Source organism: Podarcis raffonei, chromosome 12, assembly GCF_027172205.1.
Source record: "Podarcis raffonei isolate rPodRaf1 chromosome 12, rPodRaf1.pri, whole genome shotgun sequence".
Classification (NCBI taxonomy): domain Eukaryota; kingdom Metazoa; phylum Chordata; class Lepidosauria; order Squamata; family Lacertidae; genus Podarcis; species Podarcis raffonei.
Window position 1 is genome coordinate 46,039,534 of NC_070613.1, and position 17,999 is coordinate 46,057,532.

Below are 17,999 nucleotides of genomic sequence, written 5' to 3' on the forward strand. Positions count from 1 at the left end.
GACAAGTTTTAGACATAGCCCTGTTTAAAGAAAGCGAAGCAGTAGTAATAAGGAGTTGCGGACTAGGCTGTGAAAACTCTGGTATTGCCTTTACAAAAAGGTTTAAAAAAACTTACAAAGGAATACGAGATAAGCTGTTTTAGATTTTAAACAAACTCAAAAACAGGGCTGAAACTGCTTTAACTGATGTTAGAGACTGATCAAAAAATCTTAAGGCAGATATTTATCTAGATATCACCTGAGATGCCTAGAAGTAACCAATCTCAAAGGATACCGTATTTTTCACCCTATAAGACGCACCAGACCACAAGACGCACCTAGTTTTTGGAGGAGGAAAACAAGAAAAAAATATTCTGAATCTCAGAAGCCAGAACAGCAAGAGGGATCGCTGTGCAGTGAAAGCAGCAATCCCTCTTGCTGTTCTGGCTTCTGGGATAGCTGTGCAGCCTGCATTCGCTCCATAAGACACAACACACATTTCCCCTTACTTTTTAGGAGGGAAAAAGTGAGTCTTATAGAGCAAAAAATACGGTAAATGGTTCAAGTTTGTTAGAATACAGTTCTGCACTGCTCTTTCTGTATCTATCTTCTTCCAGGGTTTACTTTTAAAATTAATTTGTGATTTTTTAAAAAAATCTTTGTGTTTCCCTAAAACAGTATGTTTTATGGATGTCGTTATTGGATTCGATATCTCATCTCAGAAAGCAGGAGACCATATTTTCAATGAGCAGCATCTTTTGGAGACTTATCTCCCTGATATTTTAAAAGACTTTACATCTTATGGGGCTGTGAGTTGCAACAAAGGAACAAAAACACAGTTCAGTGTGGCAAATCTAATAGAAAATACAGACACACCTTTTCTGCGGACACTCCAAGTTGACCATGAAAAAATCCTAGAGGATCTCCAGAAAGTTAGGCTGAACGGCCCATCATATCTCAATGTCGAATTCCTAGACAGCCTTTGGAATGTATTTGAAAATGTATCTGGTAATCACATGCGAAGCCAGGTAAGTTATTCTCATGCTCAACAGATGGTACTTAAATGCTGCGTAAGCAGTTTTTTTTATTGCATACTTGCCAGCTAACCCTTCGGAATAATCCGAATCCCCATCACTGTATCTGCTTTGTAGTCGCCTGTCAGTCTTAACTAAGAAGGAACAAATCTTCAGCTTCTCTTAGTTTCTCCTTTTTCCTATCTTAAATTCAGTTAATCACATTTCTGCACCACTTCAAAAAAAAATATTCAAAAGATCTGGATGAAAGTTTGTCATTTAGAGCACGTTCTCCTAACAATATTTTTGGATGCGGTTCTTCCTAAAATATGCATTTTTGTAATCATTTTTCCCTAATGAATGTTGGTATATTATTTTCACTAATATATGCATTTTTATATACGTGGCAAATATACGTTTTGTACATATTTTGATTGAGGAACCAAATCACAAAATTCAGAAAAGTGCAGATTTCGAAAGACAGCTGCCATTTGGATTATGTATTTAAATGCACACTGAATGAACTTTCTCCTCCATCCCTAGTTCTACTTTATCTTAAAAAAAAAAATCAATTTCCCAGATGTGCGGTTATTCTTTCAGTCTAGCTAGCCATTATACTATTTGATGAATGAAGTTGTACCATACTTTCATATATCTTGTTGCTCTTAGGGTATATACAGTTGCTGTTTTAGTCTTTCCTTTCTAATACTTTTTAGGTTTTGCTTGTTTTCTCTGATGGCTTGGATGCTGACAAAGAAGTACTTAAAAAGAAATCGGAAGAACTTCGAAAAAAGGGTACGTTACATAAAATCAGAATATAATTGTTTTAGCGCAGATTGTTGTTGTTGTTGTTTAGTCGTTTAGTCATGTCCGACTCTTCGTGACCCCATGGACCAGAGAACGCCAGGCACCTCTGTCCTCCACTGCCTCCCGCAGTTTGGTCAAACTCATGCTGGTAACCTCGAAAACACTATCCAACCATCTCGTCCTCTGTCGTCCCCTTCTCCTTGTGCCCTCCATCTTTCCCAACATCAGGGTCTTTTCCAGGGAGTCTTCTCTTCTCATGAGGTGGCCAAAGTATTGGAGCCTCAGCTTCACAATCTGTCCTTCCAGTGAGGACTCAGGGCTGATTTCCTTAAGAATGGATAGGTTTGATCTTCTTGCAGTCCATGGGACTCTCAAGAGTCTCCTCCAGCACCATAATTCAAAAGCATCAATTCTTCGGCGATCAGCCTTCTTTATGGTCCAGCTTTCACTTCCATACATCACTACTGGGAAAACCATAGCTTTTACTATATGGACCTTTGTTGGTAAGGTGATGTCTCTGCTTTTTAAGATGCTGTCTAGGTTTGTCATTGCTTTTCTCCCAAGAAGCAGGCGTCTTTTAATTTCATTAAATAGTGCAGATAAGTTATAGCTGTAACAATAAGGTGTTGTGCAAGGTGACATATGTAAGGCACTAAGAACATACAAAGGGCCTATTGGATGAGGTCGATGGTCCATCTAGTCTAGCATACTCTTTTCACTAGTCGCCTGTGGGAAGTGCACCAGCAGGACTCACTTGGGAAGTCTGCTGTCCTGGCACTAACCAAACTCAACCCCACGTAGCTTCAGCAAGATTTCTGTGTCATGTGCCTTCAGTTCATCCCCAGAGTAGCAGAACTGTTCAGATCAAAAGACTGGAGGGAGGAATTCCTTGACATTCAAGGGATAGAAAATGGAGACTCTTCAAGGTAATAAATGACCGAGCGGTATATACATTTTTTGTTGCATTAATCTATAATAACATTCTTATTCCTGCCCTGTGGAACGCCCTCCCACCAGATGTCAAAGAGAAAAATAACCAGCAAACTTTTAGAAGACATGTGAAGCCAGCCCTGTTTAGGGAAGCTTTTAATGTTTAATAGGTTATTGTATTTTAGTGTTTTGTTGGAAGCCGCCCAGAGTGGCTGGGGAAACCCAGCCAGATGGGTGGGGTATAAATAATAATAAATTATTATTATTATTATTATTATTATTATTATTATTATTATTATTCAGTGTCAGGGACTGGTCTGAATTGGAAGATGGGGGATGCAATCACAGGAAGATCGGATCCTAACAAAAGAGGAGGGGGAATATTTGCCCCCCCTTTGCTTCCAGCATCTCCAGAAGCAGGGAGACACAGAAGCAGCACAGTTGAGAAAGGAGATGCCCAGCTATGATGTAGTAGCTAAGCAACCAGAAGGGAGGGAGCAGCTGGGCGATACATCAATCGAGAGTGGGGAGGAATCCTCTCCCTTCCCCCAAACTCGGAGGTCTAAGCATGTTAGACAACAAAGGAGATGCAGGGGGAGAACTTCCATTTGGCACACTCCTTGCTGCAGAAATCGCAAGGAGGAGTCAGAGTAGGCAGCTAATATCCTTGCGGAGAGTTGCCTGTTTGTGCTCATAACAGAATGCTATAATAAAAAGACTATAAATCTACCAAATCCTCATTATTTCTTACCGGTGAGCCACCGGAAGGGAGAGGGGAACTCCCGTACATGACATTCAGGATGTGCGCAGCACATCTCGAGCATGGGTTCAGCATTGGACTACTCTGGTTCTGTGTGGCAGTTATGTATCTCTGCAATATACAGCTACCACTGTAGTCCATGTGTTTGTAGCCTTAAGGCTGGATTACTGCAATGTGCTCAATGTGGGGCTGCCTTTGCGCGTGGTTCAGAAGCTCCAATTGGTCCAACATGTGGCACCACAGTCTGCCCATATACCTTATTTCCCAGCTTGATCACTGAGCTCATCTGCTGGAGTGTTGCTGGTTGGAAAGCCTCATTTGACAAAAAGAAAGTAAGCCTTAGGACAGGGGTCGGCAAGGTTTACCTTGCCTGGGCCAGTTCACTCCAGCGGAGATCCCTCTGTGGGCCAGATCGCGCCTGCGCCCTCAGTTTCTGGCATGTGCAGACATGATTTCCCGCACCACGAAAGTGAGTCCCCATGCTGCACCACTTTAGTGCAGCATGCAGGGACTCACTGAGTGGGTGGCTTGGTTTGGGGGCAGCTCGTGGGGTGGTTAAATGACCCCTGTGTGTCGCTTGTGACCCATGGGCCTTAGGCTGCCAACCCCTGCCTTAGGGCCAGCAGCCCAGTATTGTGTGCCTTCTTGTTTAACTTTTAAATACCTGCTGAAAACTTTTCTATTCCGTCAGGCAATTAGGAATGCATCTTTCCAATATAGGTGATTTCCAATTTTAATATTTTTATATGTTTTTAGTGTATGGTTTCATATATAATTGTTAGAAACCGCTCTGATATTGTTTATGATTACAGTCGTGCCTTGGTTTTTGAACAGCTTAGTTCTCAAATGTTTTGGCTCCCAAACGCCGCAAACCCAGAAGTGACTGTTCCGGTTTGCAAACTATTTTTGGAAGCCAAATCCGACGGGGCTTCCGCAGCTTCCAGTGGACTGTAGGAGTTTCCTGCAGCCGATCAGAAGCCAGGCTTCGGTTTCCAAATGTTTTGGAACTCGAGCCGACTTCCGGAACGGATTCCATTCTATTTCCAAGGTACAACTGTAGCTGTAAATAATTATAGATCCCATTTGTTGCATCCGTGAGAACTATTTTGGGTGCTAAGATGTTCGAACAAATCAGGAAGTTAGAGGATTATTTTGCTTTTTTGATCTGCTACTAAGTGTTGTCCCAGCCAGAGTTATAAAAACGAAATGTGAAAAATGATATATTCTTCACTCTCCTCATTTTAGTTACCGTATCATACACAGCATGCGAGTTAATCTTTCAGGATAAGGAATTGAAAAATAAGAGATCAAAAAATAGTCTGGGAAATAGATACGTGTAACATATTTTTAACAACCAATGTTTCAAATAGGACTGGATGGAATAATAACAGTTGCTCTGGAAGGAGTTACCAACTTTGCAGATCTTCTGGATATTGAATTTGGAAAGGGATTTGGATATAACAAGCAATTAAACATGGGTACACAAAATATTGCCAGCAGGCTGTTTTCCTTTGTGGTAAGTTTGTAAGACATTTAAAGGCTTAAGGGTCCATTCCTTTATGGTCCCCATACCAGAAAATAAACAGGGATGTGGGCGGCGCTGTGGTCTAAACCACTGAGCCTCTTTGGCTTGCCGATCGGAAGGTGGGCAGTTCAAATCCACGCTACAGGGTGAGTTCCCGTTGCTCTGTCCCAGCTCCTGCCAACCTGGCTGTTCAAAAGCATGCCAGTGCACGTAAAAAATAGGTACTGCTATGGCAGGAAGGTAAACAGCATTTCCGTGTGCACTGGTTTCCGTCATGGTGTTCCGTTGCGCTGGAAGCGGTTTAGTCCTGCTGGCCACATGACCCAGAAAGCTGTCTGAGGACAAACGCCGGCTCCCTTGGCCTAAAGCAAGATGAGCGCCGCACCTCCATAGTCGCCTTTGACTGGACTTAACCGTCCAGGGGTCCTTTAACTTTTACCTTTGACCAGAAAATAAGTGATTGGTATAGGGTGCAGTGATTTCAATTCTCATCACGTTTAAAGCTACAGGAATACTCTAAGAATATATGTTTCATCTGTGACAATTTCCTCTTTTCAAGACACAAATTGCTGAGAGAACATGCTGCTGCAAGTTCTGTACGTGTATGCCAGAGGAAGGGCCCCGTGGACCAAAAGGGAAAATTGGATCACAGGTATGGATGTTTTTGCATAATTTAATTTATTACAACCATCTATGTATGTTGACTCCTTTCCACATGCAGTACCTTTCGTGTAGAAGGGTTTACCAGTTTCCTAATTTGAACATTCAAGGAGTTCATATGCCACTGATAAAATAACTTACATTTTAAATCTAATATTTAGCTTGTAGAAACTTGCCGAACGCTCATCAAGGAAAACAGAAATGCTTGGATTTTATTGTTTATTAATTCTGCAAGTTAAGATTTGATATTTCAAACTACAGTCGTACCTTGGATCTCGAACGCCTTGGCTCCCGAACAAATGGGCTCCTGAATGATTGAAATCCGGAAGTGAATGTTCCGGTTTTTGAACGTTCTTTTGGAAGCTGATGGGGCTTCCATGGCTTCCGATTCGCTGCAGGAGCTTCCTGCAGCCAATCAGAAGCCACACTTTGGTTTCCGAACGTTTCAGAAGTCGAACGGACTTCTGGAATGGATTCCGTTCGACTTCCAAGGTACAACTGTATAGGAAATGAAGGCAGCCTTCCATGCAGTGGTAATGTTTTAGTTAATAATAATAGTAGTAGTAGTAGTAGTAATAATAATAATAATAATAATAATAATAATAATAATAATGTATTATTTATACCCCACCCATCTGACTGGGTCTCCCCAACCACTCTGGGCAGCTTCCAACCAAATATCAAAAACAATACAACGCTTTGTGCATCCCAGATAAACACTTGTAATGTACGAGGTCCCTTCAATTTTAGAAAAAGTAAAAGAGCCTCCAACTTGCATGCAAATATTCTACACTCTAGAATACTGAAGTTGCATTTATCAGACTGCACCTTTTCCTAAATATCGAGCCACTCTTAGAGAAACCACTTCATCTGAATGCTTCCCAAATTTCAGTATTGACCTTCTTTATTAAAATTTTATTTTCAGGGATCTACTGGTTTGTCCGGCCATCGCGGATATACAGGAGAGGATGGCGAGCCAGTAAGTTATATCAACGTTGAAATAATTTTTCAGTCCATAGTAGGGTCCTTGTTTCCACTGATGTCATCTTTCTCTTTTAGGGTTTCAGAGGATTCCCTGGGCCAGAGGGACCCCAAGGCTATAGGGGAGACCCAGGCAGTCAAGGAATGAAGGTAGGAATACACTTAAGCAATTAAAGTAATAATCAAAAGACGGATTTTATAATGTTTTGTTTTGTCATTTAATGAACACCTGTTTTGTTTTGTTTTTAATATTTCAGGGGCTACAAGGCCGAACTGGAAGAAAGGTGCAGTAAGAAAATGTTGTCTATGCTGTCTTATGTCTGCAAAAACATTGGGATTGTTTGGTGAATGTGAAAGATTTATAAACCTATTCCTGGAATTATAATGATAATGATGATGACGACAACAATGGATGAGCTACATATTACATGAAATGAGTGTTAAAAAGCACCATTATTATTATTTTTTAATGAGGAGCAGCCTCAAGAAACACAAATTTTGAGTTAGGGTGTGACAACATAGAGTCCCCACCAACTGCATTTTCTTCTCAAAAACCCTGCATATGCTTTCCTCCACGTAGGGTTCCAGATGCACACTTACTATCATAGATATAAATATGAAAGCTACAGGGGAAAGGGAGAGGGGAATTTGAATACAAAAATGGCTAGTGTGGAAAGGACTGAGCCCCTTCTCCTCCATTCCTCTTAAAAATATGACCTTGCCAAGATGCATGGTGGAGTTCCATGTGGAGTTCCACGCATGCCACTTGAGGTGTGATTTGTCTAAGATTGTTTTGAATGAAAGAAAGAAAAACTGGAACCCACTCACTTGTTAGATATTGGATATCAGAAAAGATTTTGCCTTCTCATAGGCAAAGGTGGGTTCCCAATCAGTGAGGCAAAGCCCTACATTAGTGTTGGGAAGTCTTCAGCCTGGGGGCTTCAACTGGTCCACCAGGCCCTCTCTGGCCAGCCCACCAGGACTTTCCCAACATGTCACAGCCACAGTTGGCCATTGGCCATCACACCCCAATCACCAGCCCCTGCTCTGCACTGTTTCCCCTTCTGTTAGATCTGCAACCCGAGAGTAAGTAGCAAATTATGGGCTATGAATCTAGAATTCACATCTATAGTAATGGCATAGGAAGATCCAATTCAAAACCTTCTGGTCTCTGCTTTGTATAAGGTTGCCAGAAGTGAGTTATTTCCCTCCCCTAACTGGAAGTTACTATTATGGGCAAAGTAAACGAATGTAAACAACTGGCTCAGTTGCATATTTTATATTTCTTAGTTCTGGGCTGAGGTTAGGTCTTTAGAAAAGGTGGGAAAGGATGTGAAACTAGAGACAGATAACATTGCAGATTTTGGAGTGGATCATAGAGAGACACTGGGTCAAGGAGGGGGTCCCTAAAAATTGTTAGAATTCCTGCTCCATGATTGCAGTCATGGGATTGTTGCCTATCACATGATGGTGTATGTTTTGACTCCACAAAGTGGGAAGTGACAGAGACAGGATGTTTGTGTTACTGTGTTCCATGAAGTGGGACTATTGTCCTTTGTTCTTTCTCTTTGCTGTCTGATGCTAGAGAGAGAGGGAGCCATGCTGCAGTGCTCCGTGTGTGTTTATATGTAAATAAAGTAGATTAGCCAAAATGCTGAATTACTGAGGACTGCCATGCAAGCTGTGAAGACTCTGTGGATCCCTAAGTGTGCCGATGTCTGTTGGCATCGGTCGCTGTGATATTTGGGCAGAAGAAAGCTTTTGAAGCTCCCGAATGAAAGACCAGGCGGGAGAGAACATGCCAGTTGGGCATATGTCTCTGCCAGGGTCCTACTCGAGTGTAGGATGAGCTCCTGACACTATTCATAAAAATCCTTATTAGGCTTTGGTCAGGTGCTGGAGTTGACAAAGATTCTACTTTTCTTGGACTGTTTATGCAGGCTGATTATTGTGAGTAGCAGTGCAACTCATTGCCTGGTTTTGTTCTCTTAGGGAGAGAAAGGGGATGATGGACTTGATGGAATCCAGGGAGAAGAGGTAAGTTATTTTCCATCTCCTTGTGTCACAGTCTTTTTTTAACTCTGGAAATAATTTAATTTTCAAAATCTTCTTCAAGGGATCACATGGACTCCCAGGACACAAAGGAGAGAAGGGGGATGCAGGCCTGCAGGTATATTTTCAAATTCTATCATTGCTTCCAAGTTTGACATTGAGCAGAGTTGGTAAGCCAGTATACTGTATAAGTGAGGAACTTTTACATAATTCTCAAAGGAAAGGGATAGGTTTCGTACGCACAGACTAGTAAGAAGTTTAGGATAGTTGGGCTTCCTAAGATATTGAAAAAATGTCTATGTCTCATGAATGGGAAGATTGCAATTTCATTCATAAAATGCTGGCACTAAATTTTGACAGGGACACATTGTAGACATTGTGAGCTTCGCGTTTTGCTTGGTGGGCTTCCCAGTTTCCGCATATGATAATCTGGGGAAAATATATATGGCTTTCCTTTTCGGGGGAAAGTTTCTGAACTGCCTGTATTGAGTGGCATCTCCCATCTGGAAAGCTGCTGTGCTTTTTGTAACCTTGTAAATATTACAAAATCTATCAGGTGCCCCAAGCTACCTATCTCTCGCCAAACCGAGCTATTCCACACCAGTTTGATGGCACCCGAAGGCACGAAAACCACAAATGACATTTACAACAAAACAACAACAAAGAAAAATGTGTTCCACATGGTTTAAAATGGCTTAATTAAGAACAGGATATACCGTATTTTTCGCTCTATAAGATGCACCAGACCACAAGATGCACCTAGTTTTTGGAGGAGGAAAACAAGAAAAAAAATATCCTGAATCTCAGAAGCCAGAACAGCAAGAGGGATCGCTGCGCAGTGAAAGCAGCAATCCCTCTTGCTGTTATGGCTTCTGGGATAGCTGCACAGCCTGCATTCGCTCCATAAGTCGCACACACATTTCCCCTTACTTTTTAGGAGGGAAAAAGTGAGTCTTATAGAGCAAAAATTACGGTAATTGTATTAGTTAGCATGTCCCAGCCAACACTGAAAATCATGGCATCCCATAGATAAGAATCAGTCAGCCAAATGTCACCTGAAATGAATGGCTTTAGTAGTCCCAACAAAAGGCTGAAAGAGAAGAATCTCTGACCTCCACCAGGAGACCATTCCACAGTCTTGAGGGACGCTTCAGGGAATGCCCAGCGCCTTACCTATGATATCTATTTCATGTAATGAATGCATATAGAGCAGGGTGTTACTAGTGGAACAAAGCGATATGGAGGCTCATGCATGAAGGCCTTTAACAGTAAACATAAGCCTCCTGAATTGGGTCCAGAAGCTTGCAGGCACCCAGTGCAGCTGTTGCAAAAGAAGTTGGTTATGCCCTCACTTCCCAGTATTCATTAAAGTAAAGGTAAAGGGACCCCTGACCATTAGGTCCAGTCGTGACCGATTCTGAGGTTGCGGCACTCATCTCGCTTTATTGGCTGAGGGAGCCGGTGTACAGCTTCCGGGTCATGCGGCCAGCATGACTAAGCTGCTTCTGGCGAACCAGAGCAGCGCACGGAAACACCGTTTACCTTCCCGCCGGAGCAGTACCTATTTATCTACTTGCACTTTGACATGCTTTCAAACTGCTAGGTGGGCAGGAGCAGGGACCCAGCAACGGGAGCTCACCCCGTTGCGGGGATTCGAACCGCCAACCTTCTGATCGGCAAGTCCTAGGCTCTGTGGTTTAACCCACAGTGCCACCCGCGTCTCTCAATATTCATTAGCAGTAGCATTTTGTACCACCTGCAGATTCCGGGTCGTATTTCAGTGCAGCCGTATATCCAGCACATTAGAAAAGTCAATTGTGAAGGTTACAAAGGGCAGCCTCACCGTACAGGAAAGGGTAGCAAGGTCCCAACTCTCTCGGTTTTGAAACAGCCACAAATCAAAACAATCTGAGAGGTTTTCACAGAATTATTTTACATCTCCAGGGCAGCCCAGGACCAAGTGGACTTCCTGGTGAGGAAGGTCAGAAAGGCTTCCAGGGAGATTCTGTAAGTATTCTCCGCACTCCATGAACATACTACTACACCATACATATGGTTGGCAGTTTCTGATTGTATTTATAATGCACTAAAATACATATCAACAGCCCCTCTTAGGGCTCGCCCAGTCTTGCGTTTTTCCTCTGCCTAGAAACCAAGGGTCCAAGCAGTTTTCTGCTTGTCCAATGTTTTCCAGGCATGGGTCCAACTCAAGTGGTTTTGCCCTTGATCCACCACTTTCTTCTGGAAAATCCGCTCTTTAGCGATAAATCGGAACAAATGTCAATCCGGCGGGGGGACGACCTGATTGACATTTGCTCCAATTCAGCCATAATATGAAAGGGCGCTACAATATTCTTGTTATATATAAAGAAAATGCATGCTTCTCAACTAATTAAAAACCCTAAGGGTGGATATATCTCAGATCTTGATTACACAATGAATGGCAACTTTTGTGTTACTCTGTGTATTATTCAACACTTTGGTTTTATCTTCATAAAGTAAACCTCAGCTTTTTTTATTTTTATTTAGGGAGATTCTGGAGCGGATAATGATGTAGAAGGAGCAAAAGGTTACAAAGGTTCACAAGGGTGCAGGGTAACTATTGATAATTATAGCTTTGCTTATATCTCTTTTGTTTTTGAACGCTTGAAAGTTCAATCCTTACTATAAGATATTGATGAATAAATAAAGATGACTACAAGCAAAATGGATAAATTGATTTGATGAATAATTTGATGCATTAATCACAGCTTTAGATAAGAACTTTCAATTCATTTAATTGGAAGAATTTAATAGGTAGCAACACTGTTTCTCTTCTGCTACAGTTCACCTTCCGCCAAAAACTATTGTATTTGTCTCACTACCCACCATGGCAATATTGCATAACTTACATAACTTAGGTCATTTACATAATTAATTGAGTAAATCATCATCATCATCATCATCATCAATCTTTATTACGGTCCAGAGACCCAACAAATCATTACAAAGCAATACACAATTCATACAGCCTACCTCCAGGTTAAACAAGCATTTTGTTCAGAATATAGGGATCATTGATTCTTGCAACCACCGATAAAAACTTTGCCACTGCTAATGTTCTAGCATTTGCCACTGCTAATGTTCTAGCATTTGTCCGGTCTTCCAGTAGGAACCTGACATAGTGAGCCTCTGATTTTCCCGGGAAAGGTACCAGCAAGAGTAGTATCACTTCAGCCCTGGCTTGCTCATATTTTGCACAATGCAACAAAATATGTTTTATGGAATCGATGTCTTGAGCACACGAGCAAATCTGTCCTGGTAGGGAACTCCTCTCAACCTGCCATCCAACACTGCAGAGGGAAAGACATTTAGTCTGGCTTTGGTAAATTACAAAAATTGTGTTGTGATTATATTATTCTACCCCGTTAATTCAGATGCAAAGGAAAGGAAATGTAAATGGGGGCAGGAAACAATCAGTTACTTCTCATTTGGGTACTGAATGCAATAGAAACCACAAATGGATTGATTTCTGTACTGGACATGGGACAAATAAGCAAAAATCAGCAATTACTGCTTGCTTTTCTATTTTCATCGGAATTCTCTGACAACCCTAGTGGTAAATAATAATTTAAAAATTTTTTGCCCCAGCCACTCTGTGTGGTTTCCAACAGAATATACAAAAATACAACAGAACACCACACATTAAAAGCTTCCCGGTAATCAATTGTTCAACCATTGGTACAAGAACCAGCACAAAGTATCACTTTACATGTATTCTGGATAGGGTGCTTGTGGGGGTGAGTTGAGAAATCCAGAAACAAAGACAGATGGATTAAATTACATGCAATCAGCTGGAGATGTTTTTATCAAGTAGCAAGCTTGTCACTTGACCCAGTTGGACCATTAAGGGTATAAGAGTTGCTATTGTTCCATCAATGACCATTTGATAGTAGTACTGTAGTCATCCTGCAACAATTGACTCTTGGTCTTCCCTATTTATGTTTTTTATTCCTACTACTTCAGGCACGTATACGAACATTACGTTTCCCCACCAAGGTGAACTGTGTGCCTGCTCTTTCTGTGTCTGTCCCAACAGAACTGCAAAGTGTGAAAAGCTGAAAGATTAAGAGCCACAATAATTGCTGCAGAAACCGTGATGTAAAGTTAAATTCTCTATCCGCAGGGAGAAAAAGGATCGCAAGGTATTACGGGCGAGAATGGATCTCCAGGAAACACTGTAAGGACTAATGTAACTCACCTGGGTTTTCTTAGTAAATAAAAGATTAAGCAAATTCCAAACTAGACCACATCTTCGGTATCCAAAACAATGGAGAACTTACTTTACGGTCCCTGTTTGTGAAATGTCACATAAATCCTGTCTGAGCATTTATAACAAGCCAACCTCAAAAGGGGCACACACTGGCCTGAGTCACTCCCCATCCCATGGCTGGGTCCTCAACTAGAAGCATTTTAGGAGTGAGGGTCAAGGTCTTCCAGATATTTGGGGTGAGATGGCCACAAGACTGCCTGCACTGCTGCTGTGGTTTGCCATAGCAGCTGAAAAAGCTTTTTAAACTTAGAGTTTATAAAAATAATAAATGAATGCAGAATGCCTGACTTTGGGGGGGGGGGAATGGCCTCCTTGGCTCTTTCTCAAAGCCCATGCAAGGTGAGGCAGAGAGGAGATGTAGGCCTAGGACCCTCGTACCTACAGGACCGCCTCCCCTTATATGTCCCACAGAGGACCTTACGGTCTTCAAATAAAAACATCTTGGAGATCCCGGGCCACAGGGAGGTTAAGCTGGCCTCAACCAGAGCCAGGGCCTTTTCGGCCGTGGCCCCGATCTGGTGGAACGCTCTGTCACAAGAGACTAGGGCCCTGCGGGACTTGACATCTTTCTGCAGGGCCTGCAAGAAGGAGCTCTTCCACCAGGCCTTTGGCCAAGGCACAGTCTGATCCCCTCCTTCTGTAATCCTCATAGAACTCTAGCCCAATGGTTGCCATTAATTTGATTCTGAATTGATTTTAGAATGTATTTTAATTAATTGACTGTGTGATTTTATGTACACTGTGCTATTTTTCTTTGTTGTTAGCCCCTCTGAGCCCGGCTTTGGCCGGGGAGGGCAGGATATAAATAAAAAATTATAATAATTATTATAATAATTATAATAATACTAATTATTATTATTATTATTATTATTATTATTATTATTATTGAGAGGCCCATAGCTGTCAAGCGTCCCTTATTTGGCGGGACAGTCCCTTATCCCAGCGCCATGTCCCGCTGCTGTCCCTTATTGATGATGTCCCTTAAATTTCCCGGGTTTCAAAGGAAGCAGCTCCTCTCCCTCCCTCCTTGCCGGCCAGGGAGGAGGGAGGCTCCAGCTGTGTTGCTTGGCTGCGTTGCTCACCCAATATGAAGTCTAAGAACGACTGGGGGGTGGAGCTTGCATGCCTTGTGCTGATCAAATCGGCTGTGTTGCCTGGGGACTCGCCTTTGCTCAGCGCTTCCCAGCGGAGAGGTGATGGTGGTTTTCCTTGAGGCTTGAGGCTTTGTTTGGCTGTTGGCTGGGCTTTCTGCCCTTGGTTCGGAGGGGCTCATAAGTTGAACATACCTGTGCTTGGAAAATCCCTTATTTTGGCTGCTGATCCCTTATTTTCAAGGCTGCTGGTCCCTTATTTTCAAATCTATAAGTTGACAGCTATGGAGAGGCCACAGCTATTGCAATGATAAGAAATGTTACCAAAAAAGCGGAGGAATGGGGGAGAAGGATGGTGGTCTTGCAAAGATGGAGGAAGGGGTGGTGGAGGGAAGAAAAGGATGTTGATGGTGCCATGCCTATGTTGGTTGGTGGCAACAGCATGGAACAGGCCAAGGGCTCCATGAGCTGCTCCCTCGTCAAAAAGCAGGCCTGTGAACGTTTGTAGCATCAAGTTAGGACCTTTAAAGTAACAAATATTCCTTTTGTCGTAGGGACCAGAGGGACAAAGAGGACTTCCAGGCCCACCGGTATGTCTTTCTTAATTTTACCAGTTTCAGTAAATACACTATGAGACATAACCACAGGAACTCCTGACTGCCCAGGACAGTAAGGAGAAACTGGTTGGAGAGAGAAGAGTAGATTGGTGGGAGATGGAGCTACCTGGCATTTTCATGCCACCCCAATCCTGTCTGAAAGTGTAGAAATTAGGAATTGGAGGTGGGGGTGAGATTATATTTGGTTCACACTAGAAGGCAAACCTCCCTAATTTGCACTTGGGAACCGAAACACCAACCGAAACACAGCCATCTTATGAAAATCGGGTCCTCCCTTAAAGAGGGCACATATTGCGGTGAGACCTGGACAACCGACACCCTGTCTTGTGGGTGGGTACGATTGGTCAGCCACAACACCCGATTGGTAGGTCCCTTGTAGCTGGGTGCAATCTGGCCAATGGGACGCAGTCCAAACGGTTCGAGGGACCTATTTATGCCCATGCACATGACCCAGAGCTTCCTCTTTCGACGCGTGCATTCGGAACACCTCCCCACCTCTCCCTACTTTTAGGGCTTGTGCACTTGACCTTGCTATGCCGTCGTGTGTCGTCTGTCGTTGGGACAGGGGCACGGCAGGAATTTTCCCCACTTGACTGATTGGCTGTTGCCATTTGGGTTTCTCCTGCTGCGTAGCAAATCGTCACAACTTGTAAGGTTGCGGATAGGCTCTGGTTCAGGTGATAGGGATGGGAGAACGCTCTCGCCATCCCTATGTGAAGGGTATTCCGTTAAAGGAATCCAGGGACTCGATGGTTTGGTCAACCCCTGTGAAGGGGTTGTGCCCATGCCTGAGTCCAGGGGAACATTTGGGTGGCGGAGTTAGCCCATTCCCGGCTTTCCGCTTATCCAGGTGTTCACCCTTGGCTGACCTATGCTGGAACCCTGGGTCAGCGCTACCTGCATGGCAGGGAGCTAGTCAAACCAGAGCCTATGCAACCAGTCACTTTCTGTAATCAATAAAGTTGTGGCCTAAATTCTGCCAAAAACCAAAACCAAAATTTGAGTCATGTGTGAATTTATTTAGGGGGGAGGTTTCTGGGTCTGAACACGCAATTAGCAATTCTCTGAATTTTGCAATGCAGTTGTGCAGCCAAGTAATGTTCACCAAAAAATGCATATTTTAATGAAAAGAAACCTACAAAAATGCATTATATTAGGGGAAAGTGCTTTGCCAAAAAATTCATTTTGGACAACATTGCACACGCAACAGTGTATATTAGGAGACAGCCACACTAAAATGTTGCTGAATTTTCATGTTGACTTTAAATATATATATATGCAGATCTATATGGAAATGTGGGGCACAAGACTGGAAAAGTAAGAAACTGAGAGAAATTGAAATTGACAGTTACGTCCAACCCTAGATGGGCTCAGAGTTGGCTGGAGGGGAAAGAGTCTAATGAAGGAAGTGTGAGTGTCTGCCTTCAGGATGGAGTCAAAGAGAAGAAATTCAAAGGACGCTTGTCCAAACAAAACAAGAGAAGCTTTTTAATCTCTCTTCTGCATTTTTCACTAGTTGTAAGAAGCCTAATCTTCTCCCTCCTGGTTAGCAGGCAGCATGATGAGGTGTGGAGGAGAATAACGGACAAAGTGGACATTTACTAGATATGTAGCATGCAGCTGCAAGTCAATACTTTTTCTTCTCACTTAATCACAGGCTTGTGATTAAGTGATCAAGGATGATCCTTGTACAAAAGGCAGCACACAGGGCTCCAACCACATTTGGAATGGAAATCTTCCCTGCACGCTCCCCCCTCCCCCAAGCAATGTATCTACATATCTAGCAAACATCTGACTCTTGGAAGCCTGTGTGAATTTCTCTTATCTCCATCTTGTGGGAATGTTCAGGGTGGCAGGAGAGGATATATTGTTTATTAATATCCTTCCTCAGTTGCGTGAGCAAGTTCCTTTCCCTGGTAGAGTTTACATTCCCCTTTACACAGCAGAAAACTAGTTGCAAACTCATGTGAGTTTCTCAAGACAATATGCAATTCAGTCTGGCTTGTTCAGATTGAAATGCGTTCTAATATTTTCCTGGTAAGACCCCCTTGTTGGAACGTGGGTGGCACTGTGGGTTAAACCACAGAGTCTAGGACTTGCTGATCAGAAGGTCGGTGGTTCGAATACCCATGATGGGGTGAGCTCCCGTTGCTCGGTCCCTGCTCCTGCCAACCTAGCAGTTTGAAAGCACTTCAAAGTGCAAGTAGATAAATAGGTACCACTCTGGCGGGAAAGTAAACGGCGTTTCCGTGCACTGCTCCAGTTCGCTAGAAGCAGCTTAGTCATGCTGGCCACATGACCCAGAAGCTGTACATTGGCTCCCTCGGCCAATAAAGCGAGATGAGCACCGCAACCACAGAGTCGGTCACGACTGGACCTAATGGTGAAGGGTCCCTTTACCTTTACCTTAAGACCTCCTTGAATTCCTCCTAAAAGAATAAAGACACCACAGTCTTATTCATAAGTAACAAAAAGAATGTTTACTCACGATCAGGCAGTGTGATCTCTGAAGGCAGGCTTTAGGCTTGAAGTTTCAAACATATACAAACAGGTTTACCCCATAAGGGAGATTTACCTAGTGACTGCAGGCTAGCAGTCCAGCAGTTCACAGGACAAAAGGAAGATGGAAAAGAGAGAAAGAGGCAGCATGCCTTGGCCTTTTACCAGGTCTGGAAAGGTCATGCCCACCCACTAGTCACATGCAAGAAAGGATGCTCCAGGCCAGGAGGAACAGGAAGTTTTGACTGGCTGGACCAAACATTCCCTTGCATGTCTACTCTAGGAAAACAAGGAATGTTGTACTTGACTGCTCCCAGTGGATTACATCCCACACATCTAGCGCTTCCTTCTGCATGTTTTTCATGAGCACCAATAGGTGGAAAACATGCACTGGATAGAAACGTGGAAGGCACAGACTCTCCACTTTTGCTAATATTAAGGCCTGTGAACATGCCCATGTGCCAATGTGCACACACAAGATGGAGGAAAGCAAGGCTCTGTGGGGCCCTGTTAAAATCCCCCACATGAGATTTGCATCCAACATTATTAAATCTAAATGACTTTACTGTGTAGCATGAAACATTGTTGTGGTGTTTTTAAGTTATAGAAGCTAAGAAGGGGAGGAAGTAAGATCGTTATCATACTCACTGGGGAAAACCAAAGCCAACAAGAATGTTCTTCTTTCAGGGGACAAAAGGAAACCCTGGCCCCAGAGGTCTGGAAGGAAAACAAGGCTTTGAAGGTCAACAGGTGGGTATTAGCACTATTCAATG

General features: G+C 43.0%; 1 protein-coding gene across 1 annotated transcript in view; it reads left to right on the plus strand.

The window, feature by feature from the left end:
* Positions 1 to 17,999, plus strand: part of LOC128398275 (collagen alpha-6(VI) chain-like) — a 64,378-nt gene that overhangs the window by 34,612 nt on the left and 11,767 nt on the right. The window contains exons 10-23 of the mRNA XM_053359149.1: positions 658 to 1,007; positions 1,709 to 1,787; positions 4,860 to 5,005; positions 5,574 to 5,666; positions 6,600 to 6,653; positions 6,734 to 6,805; positions 6,913 to 6,939; positions 8,648 to 8,692; positions 8,772 to 8,825; positions 10,652 to 10,714; positions 11,237 to 11,302; positions 12,873 to 12,926; positions 14,665 to 14,700; positions 17,914 to 17,976. Coding sequence (XP_053215124.1) covers positions 658 to 1,007; positions 1,709 to 1,787; positions 4,860 to 5,005; positions 5,574 to 5,666; positions 6,600 to 6,653; positions 6,734 to 6,805; positions 6,913 to 6,939; positions 8,648 to 8,692; positions 8,772 to 8,825; positions 10,652 to 10,714; positions 11,237 to 11,302; positions 12,873 to 12,926; positions 14,665 to 14,700; positions 17,914 to 17,976 — 1,202 coding nt within the window. The remainder of the gene's footprint in view (positions 1 to 657; positions 1,008 to 1,708; positions 1,788 to 4,859; positions 5,006 to 5,573; positions 5,667 to 6,599; positions 6,654 to 6,733; positions 6,806 to 6,912; positions 6,940 to 8,647; positions 8,693 to 8,771; positions 8,826 to 10,651; positions 10,715 to 11,236; positions 11,303 to 12,872; positions 12,927 to 14,664; positions 14,701 to 17,913; positions 17,977 to 17,999) is intronic.